Genomic DNA, 25,948 nt, shown 5'->3' on the forward strand with positions numbered 1-25,948 from the left:
AAAAGATCAATTTGTTGAATTAAATGAAATCAAGTGCTCAGGAATAACCAGTGCTGCACATTCTTCCACACAAACCATAAAACAAGGCATTCATCAAGGCTCAGTATTAGGCCCCTTGTTGTTTTTACTTAGCATAAATGATCTTCCACATAGCCTATCAGACAATAAAATGCATCTGCTTGCTGATGACACCACTGTTCTCATATCTGTTACAGAAGAAACTCTACTCGGGTATAGGTAGAACCACGGATCAATTAAATTCATGGGTCAAAGATAAGAGGCTGCTTCATAATGTAAAACAGACAAAAATCAAACGAAGGAAAATCTGGATGGAATGTAACAGTATTATGAAAATGAAAGTTGCTACTCACCATATAGGTGAGATGCTAAGTTGCAGATAGGCACAACAAAAAGATTGTCACAATATAAGCTTTCGGCCATCAAGGACAACACACACACACACACACACACACACACACACACACGCACACACGCATGCACACACACACATGACTACAGCCTCTGGCAGCTGAAACCACACTGCGAGTAACAGCAGCACTGCATGATGTGAGTGGCAACTGGGTGGGGTGGGGAGGATTAGAGATAGCAGGGTAGGCATGGGGGACAGTGAAGTGCTGCAAGGGAGTGCGCAATGAGGATGTGGAAAGAGGGTAGGGCAGCTAGGTGCAGTCAGGAGCTTAGGCATAGGGCAGATGGGGAGTGGGAGGGCTATTGCGAAAACAGAGAGGGATATAAAGATTGGCTGCATTGGTGGAATGAAGGCTGTGCTGCTGGAATGGGAACAGGGAAGGGGTCGGATGGGTGAGAAAAATGACTAACGAAGGTTGAGACCAGGAGGGTCTATTTTATTTTATTTTATTTATCCATTCGTTGACAATCAATATTGTATGGATGTTGTCAAGGGTACATGTAAGCCATTTCATAGAAATGGGACACAAACAATATATACGTAAAAAAGTACAAAACAAAATAATAAAAGGAAGTTAATAATAGTACAATGAAATTAATATAGCCTATATACATCCCTGTTTGTTATTTGAAATGCATAGTCTGTTTTTCATAAGGCTTTAGTTTTGTCCTCCCTAAACAGCAAGTCCTTATATACACAACACCGCTTAAGTATATGTTTACATCACATAACAGCTGTCCTTTAAATATGTAAATGTAATGAATGATTAGGTAATGAATGTTAAGGTACAGATAGAGTATTTTCCATTTTGCCTTTATAAATATCATCAGAAAAAATTTATTGACCTACATAGTCATTTACACAATAAAAACATTGTTCTACTAGACATTTTTAAAATTCTGTTTTAAATTTGTTATCATCTTCTAACTGCCTGATGTTGACTGGCAGTGCATTGTACAGTTTTGCACAGATATGGCTCACATGCCTTTGTGTATTCGTTCTTTTTGTTCGCTGAGTATGGAGTGCTGCGCTATTACGGGTATTGTAGTTATGAAAGTCGGCATTTGTCTGAAAATCTGCAATGCGGGTCCTGACTTACAATACACATTTGTATATGTATAATGATGGTATAGTAAGTATTCCAAGCTTTTTCAATATTGGTTTGCAGTGTGTCTGTGAATGACTGTGAGTTATTATTCGGATGGCCCTCTTCTGCAACAAAAAAATTTGTTTTAGGCACCCTGTTGTGGAACCCCAAAATATTATTCCGTATGTGGCAAGAGATTGAAAATAGCCAAAATATGCCATTCTGGCACCCTCTGAGGTACAAACATTTGCAAAAATTCTGAGAGCAAAACAGGCTGAATCAAGTTTCTGTGCAAGTTTTATTACGTGGTCATTAAAATTTAAGTTTTCATCCACATGAATCCCCAGCAATTTTGTGGATGTCACTCTGTCTAAGGCTTTGTCACCCCACACCAGATCGAGATTTACATTTTGATATCTTTTCCCAAACTGTATATAATTTGTTTTATTTACATTCAATGTCAACCTGTTTGCATTGAGCCAAGAGTGAATGTAATTTAGTACTTTATCAGCAGTTGTTGGTAGCAATTGCTTTGGTGCACTTATTATCATACTAGTATCATCTGCAAATATTAGTGCTTTGGCTGCATCATCTGAGGTGTGAAAATCATTTATATAGACAAGAAACAATATGGGCCCTAGGATGCTGCCTTGTGGTACTCCTATTTCTACATTTTTGGCCTCTGATACTGAATTTATTTTGTGGTTGGAGTAAGTTAATGTCAGTCCTACAACCCGTGTTCTGTTTTTTAGGTATCATTCAAACCATTTTTTTCCTATCCCATGTATACCCAACGCTTCCAATTTTTCTAAAAGAATGTCGTGGTTCACAGTGTCAAAAGCTTTGGAGAGGTCTAAATTTACTCCTACTACATTATAATCTTTTTCTAGATTTTTGATTATTTGTTCAGTGTAGCACATTACTGCTGTTTCGGTATTTTTCCATGCTTGGAAGCCATGATGATTTCTGTTAAGTAAATTATGATCATTTAGTTATTTGTTGATTCGCTGCTTCACCAGTTTTTCTAATATTTTTGAAAATGCTGGGAGGAGAGATACTGAGTGATAGTTTTCTACCTTATACTTGTCACCGTTTTTAGATAATGGCTTCACTTTTGAAATTTTCAGCTTTTCTGGAAAAGCTCCTTCACTGAATGATAAATTGGCTATGTGTGCAAAGGGCTTTGTGATTTGTGGTGCTGTCCTTGTTATGATTGACACAGGCACATCATCGATGCCAGCCGACATTTTGGGTTTCAAGCTTTGTATCACTTTCAACACTTCACCCTCATTTGTTGGCTCTACCCTCATCCTACAAGCTGTTTTTGGATATTCAGGTTTTTCTTTGTTTGTAAATTTTAAGCTTAATGAAGTTGTTGCATTTATGAAATAATTGTTAATATAATTTGGCAAATCTTGTTTATTAATATTGACATTTTTTAAATTTTTGAGGCTAATGTCCTGGTTTTCACAACTCTTCGCTGTTTCAGTCTTCACAATACCCCATATGGCTTTTGATTTGTTTTCAGACTGTCTTATAAAACTATCATTACTCATGAATTTTGCTTTAGAAATTACTTTTCTATACACCCTCTTGTAATTCCTGACATATTCTATGAATTGTGGGTCTGTGGATGTTTTCATTTTAGAAATTAGTCTCTTTAGAGTTCCACAGGAAGTTTTGATGCCAGCTGTGATCCAAGAACTTGGCTTTGTATTGCCATGTGACCTGATTTTTGACAACTGAGAATGTAGGGTATACTGCAGAGAGAGTTTCCATCTGTGCAATTCAGAAAAGCTGATGTTGGTGGGAAGAATCCATATGGCACAGGCTGTGAAGCAGTCATTGAAATGAAGGATGTCGCCTTGGTGAGCGTAGTCAGCAGCAGGGGGGTCCACTTGGTTCTTGGCCATAGTTTATTGGTGGCCATTCATGTGAACAGACAGCTTGTTGGTTTGCATGCCCACATAGAATGCAGAACAGTGGTTTCAGCTCATGACTGGTTTCACAGGTAGCCCTGCCTTTGATGGGATAGGTTTTGTTTGTGACCAGACTGGAGCAGTTGGTGTTGGGAGAATGTATGAGACAGGTCTTGCATCTAGGTCTATTACAGAGATATGAACCATGAGGTAAGGGGTTGTGAACAAGAGTTGTATAGGAATGGATGAGTATATTGTGTAGGTTCAGCGTACGGTGGGAACCCCACTGTGGGATGTGTGGGAAGGATAGTGGGCAGGAAATTTCTCATTTCAGGGTGTGGCGAGAGGTAGTAAAAACCCTGATAGAGAATGTAATTCAGTTGCTTCAGTCCTGGGTGGTACTGTGTTACCAGAAATGCTCATCTGAGGCCGGATGGTGAGACTTTGAGAGATTGTGGGAGACTGAAACAATTAGGCACAATAGATTTTTTTTTACAGGTTGAGAGGATAATTACAGTCTGTGGAAGTCTCAGTGAGACCCTCAGTATATTTTTATATGGACCTCTCATCATTGCAGATGCATCAACCATGGGTGGCTAGGCTGTATGGAAGGAAACTTCTTGGTATGGAACAGGCAGCAGCTGTGGAGGTATTGGATGTGGGTGGTAGATTTGATATGGACAGAGGTACTGATATAGCCATCTTTGAGGCGGGCTAGGAAAGTGGTTTGTTGAGTAGAGTAGGACCAGGTGCAGCAAATGGAGGAGAGGCTGTTGAGGTTGTGGAGGAATGTGGACAGGGTGTCCTCATACTGCATCCAGATCACGAAGGTGTTGTCAATGAATCTGAACCATATGAGGGGTTTAGGATTCCGGGTGTTTAGCAAGTTTTCCTCTAGATGGCCCGTGAATAGGTTGGCATAGGATGGTGCCATGTGGGTGCCCATAGCTGTACCCTGGATTTATTTGTAGATAAAGTCTTCAAAGGAGAAGTAATTATGGGTGAGGATATAGTTGGTCATGGTGATTAGGTAGGTGGATGTTGGTTTGGAATCCGTCAGGGTTTGAGAAAGGTACTTGGTCCATAAACATCACTGATGCATTTTCGTTTTTAGTTTTCAAAGCATTCACAGAATTTCATGAGTTATTTGCTTTCTTCCTAGATCTGGACTCACTCATCTTATGACATATTTTCTGACATTAATAACATGTAAATGACTCAGAATTTCATTACAATTCATATTTGACTTCTGACTTTCTAGCAGGCAATGCTGAATCTGTAGTTTCATTTTCCAAAGCAAATTAATGTTTTGCCAATTATTGAGTTACTGCTGACTTACTAAATCACTAGCAATACCAATAACTGAATGCTCAATTATCATCATTAAGGGTTGAAAATCTGCTGGAAGTCCACGTGATTGCACCTACCAAACCATCATGCATTCTCTTACGAATGCTTTGAATTTGTTGAAAAACCAACATAATTTTTGACAAATACACTGCTATATTTTTCCCAGGAGCCAATACTATATTCATCACAGATTTTAGTAGCCTAAGAGAAGCGGATAAACTCTCATCTCTGAATACTGATTGTAAATTCTGCTATACTTCTTTAGTAATCAGTGCTCCATGAAATTTTGGATGTGCAGAAGAATTTACAAAGAAACATACTTTTGGTCACGCTTTTTGAACATTTTTCATCAGTATCAGCAATTGTTTTCCACAGTAACTCATTTTTTAGTAATATTTCAATTATGAATTAGTAGCTGTTTTGGTTAACTGTACTAGTAAACATATCAAAATTAAATAGTGATTGTCCATACAAAGCTATTTTAGACATGTTCAGCTAGTTCAACAAATAAATCTTGAATTTTCTTTACAGATAAACAATACCATCACACTGAGCACAAGAACAATATGTGAACTCACAAGCAAAAGCTATAGCAGTTTATGGCATATTATCAGAATCAAAACAAACAACCAAAGAAAACAGGATCATCAGGGTGCAAAATATTAACATCTTCAGAACAATAGTAAGTAAGGATATCTGCAATGAAACCCTATATTTTCAGAATGCAAATGAAAGGTAAATACCATTGTAATGTAGTAGTCCCCAAAGTAAAGAGACTAGAAAAGCTGGAGGATGAAAGATGGTGGATCACCAGTGAAATAATAGAATTGTGTAGGCTCAAATGGATGGGAAAAGCTGAAAACTATAAAATATTACAAAAGAAGTAGTGAAAAAAAATAATATGGTGAATGCAAGAGCAACCACCACAGCAATTATGAACTCAAAAGACAAGATAAATGCAGCTTGGAGTGTAATTAATGGCAAAAGAAAGGGAAAAGATAGATCAAACAAAGAACCAGAGATCAGCTCAATGAAAACAAACACAGTAGTTACAGATGTTAGAGAAATATCAAACATACTTAGTGATAACTATATAAATTTACCAGAGAACTGAAAATTGAAATGGTCCAAAAAACAAGGTTACTATTGTATCAAAAAATCAAGCAGAACCATGTTCTTTAAACCAGTCAAGAAGACAAACTGAAGAAATATCTTCAACCTGGTGCACCAGTGGCATGATTGCCTCAATGCTTGAGGCAATTTTGTTGGACTGGCATACCAAATCTAGACTCTAAGGACTTTGAAAAGAAACATGGTGTCACCCCTTATACATGTACATTTCCTGTACACCATGTAATGTATAAAATTAATTCAACTCATTTCAAAAAGATTATTACTGACAAATTGGAAATCAGAGATAATAAATGGCTTGTGAAGCAGTGAGGGCCTAAAGAGATTTAAGAAAACAGTATATTACTTTTTTACAATCTTTGGCAGCAGGGACAGAATCATTCAGGAGCATAAACCCTCTTGGAATTTTTCTTGAATTAATGAAGGTATATATCTCAATCATTTGGATAACAATAGTTATTTAAGATTTTTCATTACAAAGTGAAGATAATCTGTCTGTTTTGAATATCAGTGTCATCTCGCAATTTAATGTTTAGTAGGCTTGCTGCCACTGATCAGTTACCAACTGAATGCATAGAGACAGAGAAAAAGTTTTGTGAACTTGTTGGCAACATTTTTAACAGAAATGGGTATGGAAGATACTCTAATCATAAGTCGTTAAAAAGTATAACTTGATAGATTAATCTAGGATGCTTAGGATTTTGCTATCAATCCAATGCTATCAAGAAAGTGCACCCACACCCAAATTCAAGGGGGGTGGGGATTGTGCCATATCCCCTCCCTTCCTCCCTTCCCCTCCTCCCCCCCCCCCCTCCCCAGCTCTCAGGGAAAGGAAAAAATATACATAATCGAGGTTTTTTTTTTTCCAGAAAATGATTTAAAAGTTTGTATTAAGCAGGTTTATCACTGGGTTGGAACTGGAGCCTTTTTGATTACTTCCAGTCACCATTTATCTTTAAAATTATTAAAAATACTTAATACCCTCCATCCCACTCCACCCCGTCCCCCATCTATAAACTATCATAGTGGCACTCTTGCTAATAAGTTTAATAGCTTTAGAATGTAAACAGACACTCCAGCCAATTCTGCCCCTATGTCTGCAGGGAAATCAGCTTCTTTCTTTGAGTGTTCTGTTGTGCTGTGTAGGGTGCTGTTAGCGTCTGAATATCACATTCTAAAGCATACTGGCGTAGGTTAAAATTTGTTTATAAAGTGTTTGATACCAGTTTTCATATATACTTTATGATAAGTACTTAATTTGGAATTACACAATACATTTCAATAGATAAAGTAGGAACTTGGCTTGAAATTGCAAGCATTTAATGTGAAACATGGTTATTAGTTCTGCACATTATTTGCATATATTATATTACATAAAATGTGTGTCATTGCATTATTATTATTATTATTATTATTATTATTATTATTATTATTATTATTTCTTTTTGCAATAGAGAAGATTAAATCAGATATAATAATGATGTTAACAGTTTGTTTAAACATCGAAATTTTCTATTATTTAGCATATGAAGCCATAATGAGTGACTTGTAAAATCTTGGGATTAAAAATTTTTTATTTGAGTTAATTAGGTCTGAAATTTATTGGTTAATAATTAAACATTTCTTTCATGGCTGTAAAAATATATTACTTTTGATGAACCCAATTTTTTCAAATGCAAATTCAAATTGTCACCATAGGATATTAAGCAAAATAAAAAAGGAAATTATATAGCTCAATGACACAATCTTGGAGTGATAAATCAAAAATTTAAGAGAACCATGCTGGTAACAGAGAAGAGGACCTGGTTATCACACCTCATAAAGAGTACTGAAATCATTCAACATTAATGAAGGCTTTATGGCTTAATGACTTTGTAATGCTCACTGAAGAGATAATTGATGGAATGAAAGGAAATTCAGAGTCATATGAAGAATCTGTTGATAGCACAAAGCATTCACCAGGAGCAATGTATGGAAAATGAAATGAAGTGACTACAAGAGAATAAGACTTGGGAATTAACTGTTATACCAAATGTAGTAAGAGATGTGCCATTTAAGTTGGCCTGTCATGTAAAGACTGATCCAGATGAACGTGAAGAGAAATATAAAACAGGACTTGTCAGCAAGGGTTTACTCAATGCTACAGTGTAGACTACAGTGAAACTTTCAGTCTAGTAGCTAAGCTGAGAAGAATTTGTTCAATTTTAAGTGTTGCTGGACAAGTTGCATCTGATACAGTTCTGTGTATCTAGTGCTTTCTTGTTATTAGAATTAGAAGAAGTGATGTACAGGATGTTTCAGGAGCGATAGTAAATATTTTAGGATGTGGTAGTATAGACGAATTGCAATAAAAGATGCCATATAACATGTGTCCAATTGTTATTGAGTACAGAGATACAGCTGCTAGCATGTAAAAACACTTACAACAAAGGCAAATGAGGACGTTCACAGTTGATTTTCAAAAATTCCACCACCAAATTCAATCCACTTTTGACTTCTCTTGATAACACCATTTGTAGCTCTTCTGTGATGGCTCTTTTGTGATGGCTGCACTACTTATAATCTGAATGATCAAATAGGCTCTTTCGGCTACTTTTTCTTTGTAGACTTTGTCTTTCAACCATCCCCACAGGCCAAAATCCAAGGGTGTTCTGTCGAGAGACCTTGGTGGCCAAGAAACGTGCCCATGTATACTGACCAATCTTTGAGGGAATGTTAGGTTTAAATGGCGTGTTACTTGATTACTACAATGTGCAGGAGCCCCATCATGCTGAATGAACATACACATTCTTGCAGCCAAAGGACTCTCTTCCAATAATACTGGAAGCAAGTTTTCAAGAAAGTGTAGGTAACAGAGTCCTGTAAGATGATATGGTATTGCAACAGGCCCAAACAACTGATTGTTTATCAAAATGTACCACAAATTTACAGAGAAGTGTTCTTCAAAATGTGTCTCCTCAATGGAATGGTGGTTTTCTTCAGACCACTGATGTGAATTATGAGTGTTATTGATGTCATCATGAGTGAAAGAGGCTTCATCAATGAAGAGTAAAAATGGGATTACATGATGATATTCAATTATCCAATGACAAAATTCCAATTCTCTATCTTTATCTCCTACTTGAAGGTGTTGAATAAGCTATAAATGATACAGGTGGAACCCGTGCATATGTAATGTCCACCATACTCTTGTTTGTGGAACAAACACTTACAGAAATTCTATGTGTGCTTGTTGAAGAACTACATTCTGCTGACTGAATAATGTCTTCTAATTCACCCACAGTCTGTTCACTCACACATTCAGATGCAATAGAGGACTGCTGGGCACCGTACCAGTGTCACACAGTGTACTGAACGCATGTGTAAACACCCTTGAATCTGGTAGTCTGTGATTAGGAAATTGTATGCCATATTCTCTACAAGCAGCAGCAGCATTTCCATTATAAAACCCATACACAAATACCACATTGGCATACTCAGCATTTGTAAATGAACGCAGCAGGTTTATGTGTGAGAATACAGTAGACTTGGCCAACAAATCACAATTAAAATTTCAATGTAAACTAAAGCACAACTTCACGATGTGAACATCAACACTCTACTGCTGACATTCAATAAATATTCCCAAACAACTAGTATACCAACACATGTAATGAAAATGCATTGCCTCAGCTGCATCTCTTTATTCAATTAAAGTTGGATGCATGTCATATAGCATTTTCGATTGCAGTTCATTTATACAACCACCTCCTAAAATATTTACCTTTCCTCCTGAAACAACCTGTACACGGGGTTCTCAGAAACAGTCTGGGTTTGTAAGAGTATCGCAGGGTATGTTGTGCTGAGAAATAATTGTTAATTAGCACTGAAGTTAGCTAATCAGGCCATTGTGTGTAGAAATTTGTGTGTTTATTGCAATCATTTAATTCATGTAACCCATTATTTGCTGCTACATTAATTTCACAAAGTATTTTTTCTTTACATTTATGTGTTTGTAAAAATTTTATTTTTTAGTAAATGTTATTAATTAGATGAAATAAAATTATGTTAAAAATTTCACGTGAGACTTACCATTCTCTCCAGGCTCTGGAATTGGCCTATTTTCCTGAAAAAAATTCAAATCAGTAATATTGGCCAGTGTTTGTTTGACAGATCAGATAGTGTGGACTACCAATGCAATGGAAATGAAAACAATTAAAAAATCATTTAATTATTGGTTTTTTATACTCATCCCAATAGTTAGTAATGAAATTCATTGAACATATTGTACATTTAACTGTGGCTGAATTAAATCTGAACACAAAAATTTTGAAAAGGAATCACAAAAATGCAAGATTAAGTTGTAAATATGTTAGGAAAAACCCTATCAATTGGACTCAACCAAACACCAATGCTGAATCCTTCCTGGCCCAGTTCACTCTTCCATCAAACTGTAGTCCATCTCCATTACCACAAATCATCTCCTGTTAACTTTCCAGAATTTCTTAACCTCAAACCTCTCCTCACCATCATTCCCCAAATCCCTCAACATTTGCAAAAAGAACCGCAATTCACCATCCAAAAACTGATCCTGACCTTATAATTGTATCTGCTGATGAACACTTCACCACTATTGTTTTGAACCACAAGGATTACCTGTCACAAGGACTCCACCAGCCGTCAGATTTGTTTACCTACAAACCCTGCCACAGTGAGCGAATTCCATAAATCCAGCAGGGTCACCAGTCTATCTTTAAATTCTTAGGCCCATGCCCAAACCTCTCCCCAGAATCTATCTATCTCCTCACCCCTACTTCCTGTGGCACTCCTGCCTTCTACATGATTCCTCAATTCCACTTATCCAACCATACAGGGCACCTCATTGTGGCTGGTTACTGTGCCCCCAATGAGAGAATCTCTGCTCTCGTAGACCAACACCTTCAGCTTATTACCAACAACCTACCCTTCGATATAAAAGATACCAACAATTTCCTCCATTGACTCTCCACTGTTACTGTTTCTTTGCCACATGGTTCTCTGCTCCTCACTCCAGATGTGAACTCCTTTTATGCTAACATCCCTAATGTCCATGGTCTTGCCACTACTAAACACTACCTTTCCCAACATACAACCTCTTTCCTGGCCACCATGACCAACTGTACCTTCATACAGAATTACTTCACCTTTGAAGGTATTACCAACAAACAAATCCAGGGTACAGCAATGGATACCCATGTGGCAACATTCTTTACCAACCTATTCATAAGCCATGTGGAGGAATCTCTTCTAACCACTCATAATCCCAAATCCCTCACTTGGGTCAGATTCATTGAGATATCATCATGCTCTGGACTGAGGGTAAGGACACCCTATCCATATTCCTCCAGAACCTTAACACCTTTTCCTCCACTTGCTTCACCTGGTCCTCCTGAATCCAATAAGCCACCTTCCTTAATGTTGACCTGCACTTCAAAGATAGCTACATCAGAATCTCCAGCTATATGAAAGCTACCAACCACCAGTAATATCTCCACTTCGATAGCTGCTACCAATTCCATACCAAGAATTCCCTTCCATACAGCCTGACCTCCTGTGGTCATTGCGTCTGTAGCGATGAGAGTCCCTCTCAAAATATATTGAGGGTTTCACTGAGGCCTTCCCAGATTGTAATTACCATCCCAATCTTGTACATAAACAGATTTCCCATGCACTACCTTACCTCTCCAGTCACTCACCATCCCCCAAAGTCCCAATGTCTGGCCACAGAAGACCATTCCCCTCATGACTCAGTACCACCCCCGCCGGCCGGAGTGGCCGGGTGGTTCTAGGCGCTACAGTCTGGAGCTACGGTCGCAGGATCGAATCCTGCCTCGGGCATGGATGTGTGTGATGTCCTTAGGTTAGTTAGGTTTAAGTAGTTCTAAGTTCTAGGGGACTGATGACCTCAGAAGTTACGTCCCACAGTGCTCAGAGCCATTTGAACCATTTGATCAGTACTACCCAGGGCCAGAGTAACTTTTTAAACACATTCTGCTTCAGAGTTTTCACTACTTCTTGTTGTGCCCTGAAATGAGGACTGTCCTACTCATTATTCTTCCCACACTACCTCCCTACTGACAGTGGTATACCACCACCCACCGAACTTATACAGTATCCCCATCCATCCCTACACAAAGCCGCTTGCTGACCCCTTGCTTCATGGTTCATATCCCTGTGATAGACCAAGATGCAAGACCTATCCCATACATCCTCCCACCATCACCTACTCCATTCTGGTCACAAGCATCACCTATCCTATCAAAGTCAGGACTGCCTGTGAAGCAAGTCATGCAATCTGCAAGCTAAGCTGCATCCACTGTGCTGCATTCTAAGTGGGCATGACAACCAGTAAGTTGTTTGTTGGCATGAAAGGTGACCAAGAAACTGTGGCCAAGAAATAGCTGGACCACTCAGTTGCTGTGCATGCTGCCCAAATGCAACATTCTTCTTTTCAGTGACTGCTCCACAGCTTGTACATTCTGGATTCTTCTTGTCAAATCCAAGATCCTACAGTCCCATAATCCTCCTGACCTCAGCTTTCATTAATCACTGTTCTTCACCCACGTACCCCTTTCTCTGTTCCCTTTCCAGCTCTACACAGCCTTCTATTCCACCAATGCACCCAGAGGCTTTTTAGTTCTCGCCTTTTCTGTCCCCCTACCCCTGCCGTCCATCTAGCCTCCTCACTGTACCTAGCTGCCAAACTCTTTCCGCACCTTGCCTTTGTATGCTCCCACAAGCACCACTTTAACACTGCCCATCTCTACCCTGCTATCCCTCTCCCTCCACATCCCAGCCTCCTCCTTACCACAAACACCCAGATTGCTTCTCCCATCATGAGAAATTGCTTGCAGAGTGGCCTCAGCACCCAGAGACAGTTGTCATGTGTATGTGAGTTGCATTTGTCTGAATGTGTGTATGTGTGCAATCTATCCTTTTCATAATATTGTTATTATCCCATCCTGGATTTTCCGTTGCTGGATTTTGCCTACAGGCTTTTCTTCCACCCAGTAACCAAGTGCTGTTTTTATTTGTTACTATTTTCCAATGCATTACTATACTCAGTGTCTGTCCCTTTCTTTCTCTCCTTTCCTGCATTTCACTGTCACATTCCAAACTGCACTGCATGCTCTGACTTACAAACCACACTGCATCAACTGTCTCATTGGCACACAACACATGGCTACAAGACCGCACTGATTGCTGATCCAGCATCTTGTGTCCCACATCACTCCTACTGATATCATTAATCTTGGGCCTTCGCACTGATCAGTCTTCCTGCGTTACTCTCACAAATTTTTTCATGTTATTTTCCACACTTTCCTGTGCTACATAAATTTGTACGTCACCCTACCAACTGGTACTGTTGATATTTTTAAAAATATCGGGAACCCAATATATCGATACTTAAAAAAATATCGATACAGACCCATGATATATTCATACATGTTATTGATATATCTATGGAAAGAATACCTACGTACCAGCCAAAAAAATATCAGCTGCACATTGTAAATATACTGTCAGTTTTAAAGTAGTATATTTATGTATTGATTCAGCATTAAATATTCTGTACATCAACAAGCTAGCAGCCTGCTTATCCCCCTCAGAGCAAGAATTCAAAGGAAAATGATGCATGCACACTTTTAGTGATAACCATTTTGCTAACAATGGTAACTGCAGGTAAGTGGCACAATAAAATGTGTCCAATGGGTCCATCATTTGGTTTCATCACATATCGGTTTTGTCTGGAACACTTACTGCCGACTTTCTTATGCTTTTCATTTCTGAAAACGTCAGTGACCTAGCAGTTGTAGTGTCAAAGTTGCAGTTTTTGTTGATAGTGCCAAGCACCAATTGTGTCAGCATTTCCTCTCCCATATCTCCATCCATCGCAAAGAATAATCTTGTCATTTAGATTTTTGTTTATCAATTTTTGCAACAGTTTTCAAAGAAGGCCAATGTGAAGAAATGGCATACCAGTTGCTTTAAAAATTGTTTCCCAATGCAACTGGTGTGCCATTACTTCACATTGGACATCTTGTTATTCCATTCACACCGGCATCCCCCAGTGAAATCTAACTTCTTCTTTGTTCCATGTATACTTGCTTCACACAATCAAAAAGAGAGACAGGATGTAATGAAAGCTCAAAAAGTTGAAAGACTCCTTCACACATTGAAAGTAAAATTATGTTGCAATACAATTCCAAAAGTACAACTGCAAATATTTATTGAAAACAGCGAAAAAATATAACATAAAATAGAAATATTGGATTCAGTTTTTGATATCGATATTTCATTAAATCACTCAGAAAATTATTGCTCATGTATATTGATATATTTCAGAAAAATGTCTATATTTTATCAACAGCCCTACTACCAATCCCTCCCCAATACCCACCATTCCTTCTCCTTTCTTATTGCAGATTGCACCCACTAACCTCACCTAATCTACTCAAATCTGCTGTCCCCCTTCTGCAACCATATCCACCTGCCCACATTATAACCTTGTCATTTATTTTTAACTTTATTCTCATTTTGTTTTCACATCACATTCAGTTAGTTTTTGCCTTTTGCTATCATACTATTCCCTCAGGTTTCATCTTGTTTCATCATACTTCATCCATCCCACCCCCTTTTGTGATTTTTTCCACATATTTTTGCGTATTTTTATGAATTTTTTCGCACATATTTATATCTTATTTATGTATTTTTATACAGTTTTATCCTCTACCATAGATCCTTGCTTCCTCCATCTGCATCAATACAGAAAAGTTTCCTTATCGTGCATACTATTCCTGCCTGTTGTTTGGCTCATGGAATCCTCCAAATGGTCTTACCAACAAATTACCCCTCTATGGCTGCAAACGTTCCTTGCACCGTGACCACCATCTGTTCAGATCTGACAGTCATTAACTCTCACCAGTAAAGTTCTGCAAAACCACATTAATCAGACACAAACCTCCTAGCAATATCTCCTCTCTATCCATAAAATTCATCTGCAGTACAGTCCGAAATTCCTGGATCTCATTTCATTCACTGAAACTCTTGCCCTCCAGGAACTAGAGCAGCATGCACAATGCCACCTCAAAAAACTTTGCAACCTATTCATTTCCTACTTCCACCTTCGACTACCACTATCCACCACCTCTACAACAGCTGCCAAACTCCCCCACATTCCCTCATAGCTGACAAACCCTACCTTCCAGACCTACTGCATTCACTCATACTCAGACACTCTCTCCTATCACCATATAGAATTTAGAACCTAAACAGACCTGAAACACAATAATGAATCTTTCCTCCAAAGGCCTTAGTCCCACAGAAGTATCAGTACTTTCCAAAGGGCTTACTTGTTGCCCCATTCCCAAATTCAAACACGCTGGACTTGTTAAAGATCTTCTCTTCTTCTTCAATTCCCAAGAATGGAAACACTTTCTTGCTACCACCTCTACTGGCCAGACTCAACCAAAGACCAATGGTGAACCACACCTGACTCAGTTCACTTCTACATCCAAACGTGATCCACCCTCACTGCCCCCATATCACCCCCATTAACTTTCCAAAATTTCTTACCCTTCAACCTTGGCTTACCATCATTCCCCATATCCCTCAATATGCAACCTAGCCTTACAACTACAGAAAGAACTGCAATCTGCCACCTACGAACTGATCCTTACCTTATAATCCTACCAGCTGCCAAAGGCTTCACCACTGTTGTTTTACACAGCAGGGGTTACCTGGCAGAAGGATTCCACCAGCTGTCATCTGCCTTGTCCACATACAAACCTTGCCATAGTGACCCCATTCCAGAAATCCAACAAGATCTCCAGTCTCTCCTCAAATCCTTAGGCCCATCACAGATTCTCTCCCCAGAGTCTATTTATCTTCCCACCCCTACCTCTCTCCATACTCCTACCTTCTACATGCTTCCTGAAGTCCACAAACCCAACCACACAGGACACCCCAATCACCAGCCAACCAACCCCAACCACCAGCCAACCAACCCCAACCACTGGTAATACTTTGACAGTTGCCACCCATTCTATACCAAGAAGTCCCTTCCATACAGCCTTTCCACCGGTGGCCATCACATCTGTAGTGATCAGCAGTCCCTCTCAAAATATATCAACGGTGTCACTGAGGCCTTTACAGATCATAATTACCCTCCCAATCTTGTACAGAAACAGATCTTCCATGCACTGCCTTATCTATCCAGTCACCCAACATCCCCCAAAGTCTCCTCATAACTGAGTACCAGCCAGAACAGAGGCAACTAAATCACATTCTCCTCCAGAGTTTTGACTACCTCTCATTGTGCCCTGAAGCAAAGAATGTCCGAGTCACTATCTTCCGCACCCCTCCTGCAGTGGCATTGTGCTGTCCCCCAAATATCCTTGTACATCCCTACACAATATCTGTTCCTAACCCCTTGCCTCATGGTTCATGTTCCTGTGATAGACCTAGATGCAAGATCTGTCCCATACGTCCTCCCACCACCATCTACTCCAGTCTGGTCATCACTATCATCCATCCAATCAAAGGGAGGACTACCTATGAAACCAGTTATGTGATCTACAAGCTAAGCTGGAACTACTGTGCTGCATTCTATATGAGCATGACAACCAACAAGGTGTGTGTTTGCACGAATGGCCACTGACAAATTGTGGCCAAGAAACATCTGGACCACCAAGTTGCTAAGCATGCTGCCCAACACAACATTCTTTTCAATGACTGCTTCACAGCCTGTGCCATCTGGACCCTTCATACCAACACCATCTCCTCTGCATTCAGCAGATGAGTACTCTCCCTGCAATATATCCTATGTTTGTGCAACCCTTCTGGCCTCAACCGCCGGTAGTCACTTTCCTTTCACCCACTTAATTCCCTTCCCTTTTCCTATTCCATCTGTACATAGCCTTCTACTCCAGGAATGCTCCTACAGTCTTTTTAGTTCTCTTCTTTTCTGCCCTCCCCACTCTGCCACATCCCTGTATGCTCCCACAAACAGCACTTTACCATAACCCACCCCACCCTCCTACCCATTCCCATCCTGCTCCAGCCCCCTGTTTACCCCCCACCACCCAGACTACTCCTCCCAGCACACACAGTTGCTTGCAATCTGGCCTCAGCAGCCACAGACAGTGGTCATGTGTGTGTGAATTTCATTTGCCTGAATGTGTATGTGTACGTAGTCTAATTCAGAAGAAGGACTTTTGGCCAAAAGCTTACTTGTTTAGCAATCTTTCTGTTACACTTCTCTGTGACTCAAGATATTCACTACATACAGTGAGTAAAAACTATTCTTTTCATAATATTGTCATTAGATACACTTTCTTTGGAATTGAAACACCAAGAAACACAGATATTATTAAAGTTAGATGTTGTTATGTTGCAACGAGGATGTAGATGTAGCTGTAGAACCACTTCTACTGTGATAATACAGCTTTTCATTTATCAGTTTGGATTTCTGAAGTTTACTAACATATTGCCTGTTTACAGTTATAGTTGAACTTCCTTATAGCTACATCGGTTACAACAACAAATCGGCTACAATGTTGTGATTTCTGTGGTGCAACCGTATTCCTCATAAGGGACATACTTCTCATTCTTGCTTAATATGACAAATGTACATGCATGTACCTCACATATAATGTCATTTTCAGTCCCAGTTAGCAACAACATTTTCCAAGAGTCAATGTACTGTAAATGGAAATCTTTTTGTTGTAATATGACAACTTGGAATATTCTTCTCCTTGCCCTTCCATCAAGAACAAGTGTAGTATAGACTCCTCACCTCATTGTTACCCTTGTGCATTCATACTACAGTAGTGGTGATAATCATAGAACTCATCAACAGTACATGTGAAGTACTTTTGTTATGCAGGGCATGCTTTGTAGAACAGCATGGCCACTAAAAGAAAAGTTTTAACACTTGGAGAAAAAGTGAAATTCATTCATAAAATCAAGAATGGAGTTGAAAAGGTTGACATGTGTCACCGGTTTGGCCTTGTAAATTCCACAGTTCAAATGGTTTGGAAAAACATGGATAAAATTGTCACAGTGTTTGAACAAAATAGATCTAAAATTAAGTAGTTACAAAAAGCTGAATGGAGCAGTAGGGATGAATGCTGCTTAAGTGGTTTAACGAGCAGAGAAGCATTACTGTACCCATTAGTGGACCTCTCCTTATGGTCAAAGCAGAAGAATGTGCCAAGAAATTAAAACATGAGGAATTTGTGTGCAGCAGTGGCTGGATTGACATATTTAAGCATCGCTTCATTACTTATGGAAAAGTGAGTCGTGAAGCCCAACAGTGTGAATACTGAATCAATCCAACAATGGCTCACTACTTTATGGCCTACAATTCATGAAGGATATGCAAAGTGTGACATTTTTAATAGAGGCAAGACTGGCATTTTTTTTTAATTGACACCTGACAAAACACTGAAATTCCAGAGCTAAAAATGTGTTGATGGCAAGTTATCTAAAGAAAAAGAAATTAGTTCTGGTATATGCTAATGCAGATGGAACGGGGAAGAAAAAATTGTTCATGATATTCAAATGTTGTTATCAGTTTTACTTAATATGGTGATCATCATTCAGATTCAGTGCTGTTTCCAAAGCACTCATAAGTCAAGGGTTTCTAGTGATGCTTCTCTTCTCTGTATGTGCTTCCTTAATGTAGTTCAAGTACGACATGAAAAAACAGCTCTTTGAGAAGAGTGTAGTGTGGTGGTAGTGCCATGTGTGTGTTTTCTGTAATACATTTATCAACAGTGATGATGTGTGCATTTTAATTAAACAGCCCACCCACTTCCATGTATCAGTACTTGCTGCACTTATAAAAATTACAACGGGTTATGACCCCAGTGGACAGGTGCAGTGATCATGTTTAAGTTCGACAAAAAAAGAAACTGAGGTACAAGAGCTGATGAAGATGACATATTTTATGTTCTACCTTAGCTGGCAATGAGTGAAACAATTCAGAATGATGGAACCATCTATGAATGTTTGTTCACTGATAAAACTTTGTGAGGCATGGGATGCCATAGAACCTGGGTTCTGAACACATTATGAACAGTTAGACATGGAGAAAATGAAGAAAAATGGGAGGGCCTTGTCCATCATTCTAATGCTGGTTGAAGACTGTTACCTACAGAAGATTAGCACTCTAAAATTAGTGAAGGAAGAGTGGGAGGAATTGGATAAAATACACTTCAACAGTGGGCTTCTTAACATGATGTCCAAGATGAGGGACTTAGTAAATATGAAGAAAGAAGACAATGTGACTATCGATGACTATGTAACAAAGATACTGGCTGCCAATAGATAAGTGAAGCAGGGGGGCTTTACCTTTGATGACAAATTAGTTGCAGTCTTCATGCTTCTAGGACTGCCTCTGGAGAAGTATGAATGACTCATCAGAAGTTTACAAAGAGACAAAGGCAGAATGACCACAGACCTTGTCATCAACAGAATATAATTAGAAGAGAAGCGCCTAGAGCCAGATTCAAAGTCCACTAAGAGCCAAGAAGAAGCTGAGGCATATGCAGCACATGGTGGGGGTCATAATCAACATAAGTTTGGCTGGAGCCACTATAAAAATCATAAAAAAAACCAAGAAGATGAGAAGAACACAGCTAGTAAAAACAGATTATGTTTCTGCTATGACGAAGCAGATCACATTGTCATGGAGTGCTCACATTTTCATGTAAAACAAGGAATGGCTGCAGCAAGCAAGCAGAATGCTCCCAAGAAATCAGCGTACAGGGCAAATGGGTGCAGTCTCAGTAGAGCTACGTATTGTCCAAACAGTGAAGATTTAAGTGCAAGTGCTGAAGGAGATAAAATAGTGGCTGTTACAGTGACCAAAAGTGGAGGAGGTGCTGATGGAAAAGTGTGGAATCTGGATATAAGAGCGTCACATAATATGACCAGACACCAGAAGATACTAAAGGACTTAGAGATGGGCAACTTTGAAGAAGTGAAACTGGCTAATGGGAAAGTTACTAAAGTGACTGGTAATGGAAGTGTTGTCATTAAAGCAGCAAAGTCATGTGGGGATAAATCAATCCAACTAACAGAAGTGCTTCTGGTGAAAGAACTGGGTAGCAACTTGTTGTCAGTTATACAAATGGACAAGAAAGGAATGTGCATTAATTCAAAAACAGTGTGTCTGTCCATGAGAAGGGATTGTTCTGAGAAAGATGAAAAAACTGGATAGCAACTTGTTGTCTGTTATACTAATGGACAAGAAAGGAAGGTGCATTAATTCAAAAACAGTGTGTCTATCCATGAGAAGGGATTGTTCTGAGAAAGATCATCAGGCAGTGATGTCTATTTAGTGGAATATGAATATCACAAAGTGAATAACAATACAGTGATGCCCCAAAATGACAAAACATATCAACCAGTGGAAAATGAAGCAACAGCCAGACAGGCAAAAATTTTGTGGCATCAAAGACTTGGACACACAGAAGTATGTGTAGTCACAAAATATAAAGAAAAATGTGAAGTATATATACAAGGAAAAATAAGAAGACAGCCTTTCAAACCAAGCCAAACTACTACTGAAAATGGTCTAGAATTGGTACATAGTGATGTGGGCTACATAAGAGAGACCTCCTTAAGTTGAGCACATTACTATGCTACTTAGCTGGATGATCACTCAAGATATTCAGTAGTGAAAGTACTTAAGTAAAAAAGTGTTGTATTTGACTCATTCGTGGGGTTTATAGGATGTGCAGAGTGTGAGACAGGGAGAAAAGTTTCAGTCAGACAATGAAACTGAGAACATCAACAGCAAATTTGAATAGTTGTTCAAGAAAGAAAGCATGTTACACCAGAAAAACACGGTTTACTCCACCACATCCAACAGAAAAGCAGAGCACCTGAATGAAACACTTATGTCCATTGTGAAGTGTCTAATACTCCGAGGTGGTTTGCCCAACAACTTCTGGTGAGAAGCTTTGATTTTGGCATGCTATATCAAAAATAGCTACCCAGCAAGATCCCTTGATGGAAAAATCCTGTATGAATTCTGGAAGCAGTAAGAACTTATTAAAGAGGACTTGAAAATGCTCAAAGTGGTTGGCTGCAGATCCTGGACAGGTACACTGACAGTCTGACAAACTTGGTGAACAGATAAAAGAATGAGTTTATCTTGGAGTAGAAGCAGGACTGAAAGAATATCCTCTGTGGAGTCTTTGACAAAGAAAATCTTTTTGAGAAGAGATGTCATCTTCGATGAGAGAGTATTCCCTCTGAGGCTACAGTAAACGATCATGAAGCAGATGGCACAGCTGACCAACATGCCTATAATATGATAGCAGACAATACCAAATGGTGTGGTTGAGTTTTCCTGATCAGTCAACAGACGGCGAAAACACACCACCAAGGAGTGCAGAACCAGTAGCAGACAATGCACTCAAATCAACAGCTTTTCAAGGAGTTGGGAGCTATTCCTGGGTTGGAGAAGAAGACAGATATGATACCAAAGGCAGTGTAGTTGCCAGCAGTGGAGATAGTGACGTGTGTGATTAGTGTGATAGCATGTTGGAAAATGAAATTTCTAGTGCAAAAGTGAAGTAGGGTTATGATGGTCTTAAAATCTGGTGAAATTGAAGAAGGGAGGTTAGTGTCTCTTTACATGTTCTTTTGCTACCATTTGTCAAGTGAATCTAACTGATCCAACATCAGTAGAAGAGGCTTTAGTTTCAGTTCACAGGGTCAAGTGGAGTCAGAATGAGTAGCCAAAAACACTACAATACTTGAAAACTTGTCAATATATCAAAACCTAATTATGTTATAGGAAGTAAGTGGGTGTTTACTACAAAGGGAAACAGAGAAGGTAAGATTACTAAATTTAAAGCAAGGATAGTAGCTCTAGGTTATAGCCAGATATTTGGAATACATTACTGGGAAAGCTACAGGTCAACATGGGACAAAGTTGTTTGAGGATTATGCTAGCGATTGCAGTACTTTGGGGATGGAAAATCAAACGCATTGATGTAGAAACTGCTTATCTTAATAACCCCATAAAGGCACCATTTTCATGGAGCAACAAAGATTGTCTAGTGTGGGGAAGAAAGTGTGTCTATTGAATAAGAGTTTGTGCTGTGATGAAAAGTTGGATTTGGAACACTGTGAAAATGACCCTTGCATATTCTTCTCTAATCATTTGATCATTGGGGTTGTAATAGGACATCCTCCTCTAGCATTACATTTCCTTGAAAACTTTCATATAATGTTATACACAGTATGCTATATTTCAAGCTAAAATTTATGAAAAGGAATTACTTTATAAAATATTTTAGTTTCAATGCTTTAGTCAATAAGTACTAGTTCTGAATATACAGATAAAATAATTTTTTTAGAAACATTTGAAATTACTGATTATCGACACACTAAAACATTTATTATTAATTATGTAACCCTGTATTGTTTACTATATTTATGTCTGGATTCATTTATTAAATAATAATCGAAGTTAATAATGTAATGAAAAATAGTAGAAATTCACTTGTTAAGAAAAATTGTAAACCATTTGGAACATAGTTATTTCTGCAGAGGGAGAGAATCATAAGCTTGCCTCTGATGTGATCGGATGTATTTTTGTCTTTTTGGGCAAATAATATAATTTAGGCTTTATTAATGTGAAAAATCAGAATACTGTGTCATGTACTAAAATGTGAGAAAATATATTTACATAAAAAAAAATGTTGCAACAACAATCTTCAAATTTATTTAGTTCAAATCAACTGTGAGGACCTGATGTTAGATTTTTGGTATAATAGTTGCAAGAAGCAGGTCCTAGACAAGAAGAACAGGAGCCAACTCAATATGACAAGCTAAGTAAACTAGAAGGTTTATGTTCATGTTGATGGTGTTATTGTAACAGATGAGGAAGAGAGGATTGAAAAATTTTAAAATGTTTTGAAATATCACATTAGCATTAAATAAATGGATGAGATGTTCTTTATTTTAGGATCTGAGACTGAGCAGTCCCAAGGGCAAGTGAAATTACACCTAACTAGTTACATTCACCAGGCAATGGGAGAGTTTAAAATTCATGATTGCCAGGGCATAGCTACATCATGTAATGACAACCATTTTGGTGAAGAAGAAAATGGTAAGCTATTTGACCAAAAATTGTACCAAAAGGCAGGTAGTTGTTTGTTGTATATATCCACATGTACTCAACCTGATATTGCCTTTATTGCAGGAAGGATGAGTTGGTTCAACTCTAAATCAAGTGTTTCTCATTGGACCAGAGTAAAAATGATGTTTTGTCACCTGCAGCAAACTAAAGATTTGAGCTTATGTTTCAATGCCAGTTGTTCTGATCCTAGTGCATTCAGTGATACTGACTGGCAAATGGTCCAGGTCATATTAAATCTGTAACATGGTACATAGTTTTGTTAACTGGGGCAGCAATCAGCTGGCTGGAAGAGTAAAAGGCTATTCTTTGTAGCCAATTCCACTGGAAGCATTGCAATATTTGAGAAGTGTAAGGGAGTGCAGTGGTCTGTAGATCTTTTACATGAGATCAATTGTTCTGAATTTGTTAGACTACCACTGCACGCCAAAGCTGACAACACAGGTACCATTGACATTACCAAGAAAAAGGATGTACCAGCAAGAATGATGTTTGTTTTTAAGTTTAAGTATGTGTCAAATGATGACAATTCTGCAGATTTTTTAACTAATGGTCTTAGCACTATTAAAACTGAGAGATTCAGAGACATATTAGGATTAAAATAAGTATCATTTCATGGTGGACTACCTACCCATTAAATGTTGTCTCATTTATTATGTTTCATAATGTGTGTTCACAATGTGAAAATGATAAGTTATTCTCTTATGATGCCCACTGAGGGGAAATGTTTTAATTAGGTTTACTTCATGCGGTGACCATCATTTGAATTCAGCACCATTTCCAGAGCACTCGGAAGCCAAGGGTTTATTGTGTATGCTTTTCTACCCTTTATGTGCTTCTTTAGTGCAGTTCAAGTAGGGCACAGAAAAACATCTTTGTGAGAAGAATGTAGTGTGACAATAGTGCCATTCTGTATATTGTATGTGTGTGTTTTCCATATTATATTTATCAACACTTACAATGTGTGTATTTTAATACAACCACCATTTCTCAATACTCACTGCACAGTTAAAACTTACAAAAATAAATCATAAAATATAGGAGTTTTAGTCGTAAAAAATTCACCAGTGCGCTACAATGCTAATAAGAAGTCCTTGGAAGACCTCTGAACTCTCTTAAGCTGAAATAAGTCAGAGAAGAATGATATTGGTTCTTGTTGACAACTGCCTAGCACATCCTGCACTCTCTGATCTGGGGAATATTAATCTTGTTTTTCTTCCTGCAAATATGACAAGCTTATTGCAGCACATGGACCAAGGAATAATCAGGAATCTGGAATGCTACTATCATAAGCTCATATTACAGAAAATGATATATTCTATTACAGTGATGGAAGCAATCAGACACATTACCAAAGTTTGGAGGTGGGTCACAGCCCAAACCATCAAGAACTGTTTCCATCATGCAGGGATTACAACTTAAGGAATTAATGCCACAAAAACATAAGAAACAGTGAGTGACACTGAAGATCAGACACTATCTGCATCGCTGCTAGAACCAATTGTGGTATCCTCAATCAGTATGGCTAGATGATGACCTTATTACAACTGAAGCACAAACTGAAAACAAAACCGCAAATGAAGTGAAGAATCAGGGCCAAAGTGATCATGAAGTGAGCAAGGTTGAGGATGAAGAAGAGGAAGAAGAAAGAAATAAAGTGCCTATTCTTACTGTGAATGACACTTTACAAACCATTAGAATTGTGAAGATATTCTATGAATCTAGCAGTGGGAGCACTGAAACTGCAAATGAAATAACGAACTCAGAACAAAATATAGAAAGAGTGTATTAAGAAAACAGACTGTGGAGTAAAATGATTGGTTACTTTAATCCTACATAAAGAAGTTTGGTGAGTACTCCACATATTGTTTTATACAATGTACTCAAGCAAGCTTAACACTGAATACTGTGTGTGTAAAATAAATAAATAAATAAATAAACAAAAAATAAAAAAACAAGGCTAAATAAATTTGTTCTTCCTCATTTGCCACCACAGTAGGCTGAAAATACAAATCTCAGACAGGCATGTGCCGAGTGAAGTTGTGAGAGATGGGATTGACTCACTGTGGTTCGACAGCCATTTAGAGAGCTACTCCAAAAGAAGTCAGGGATTCACTGCAGATTTAAACATATCCAGAGCTTTATAGGTAATCAAAACCTGAACGCAGCTAAAATTAGCATTAGGGGAGCCACATATGATGCTTTCAATGAATTCAAAGGTAAAATTCTAGCTACCCATCTGACAGAAACTCCTAAGAGGTTTTAGTTTTGTATCAAATCAGTAGCTGGATGAAAGCCACCTCTTCAGAAACTCTGGGCCCATAAAACCACCTAAATGCAGGATGGTACAGAGAAGGCTGCAACACTAAATTTTCTTATTTTTTATCAAAGCTGTTTCACTGAGGAAGATCATGCTGTAGTTTCTCCTTCAAATCGTCACATGAATGTAAAAATGACAGCTATCAAAATAAATGACCAGGGAACAGAAAATCAAAAGAAATCACTTAACCAAGAATGGTCACTGGACCTGATGGGATAGCTATATGATTCTAAATGGTCTAGTTACACATTACAGTCATGACCTCTGACCTGTTTTTTGTGCAGAAGATGCTCCATGTGGTGACCCTGCTGATCGGTGCATAAGATGTACATGCGCACAACTACCTACAAGAGGTGGTGGTGATCTATGATGCCTGCTTTCATACAAATACTCCACAAACTCTGGCACACTTCCGTAAGGGCACCATAGTGAACGCTGCTAGTTGCGAACATACCAGCCCAGAAACACATTATTCTCTACGCTCATAGGCGTCCACAAGGGATTGGGGTGGAGTTGGGGTGGAGTAAGTGGG

General features: G+C 38.6%; 1 protein-coding gene across 2 annotated transcripts in view; it reads right to left on the reverse strand.

Annotated features, from left to right (window-relative positions):
- Positions 1-25,948, reverse strand: part of LOC126199371 (sorbitol dehydrogenase-like) — a 111,292-nt gene that overhangs the window by 79,770 nt on the left and 5,574 nt on the right. Inside the window, exon 2 of one of the 2 annotated variants that reach the window (XM_049936276.1) lies at positions 9,989-10,022. The exons of the other annotated variant lie outside the window; for it this stretch is intronic. Coding sequence (XP_049792233.1) covers positions 9,989-10,022 — 34 coding nt within the window. The remainder of the gene's footprint in view (positions 1-9,988; positions 10,023-25,948) is intronic. 2 annotated transcript variants of the gene reach the window in all.

This window comes from Schistocerca nitens, chromosome 8 (assembly GCF_023898315.1).
Source record: "Schistocerca nitens isolate TAMUIC-IGC-003100 chromosome 8, iqSchNite1.1, whole genome shotgun sequence".
In the NCBI taxonomy this organism is placed as follows: domain Eukaryota; kingdom Metazoa; phylum Arthropoda; class Insecta; order Orthoptera; family Acrididae; genus Schistocerca; species Schistocerca nitens.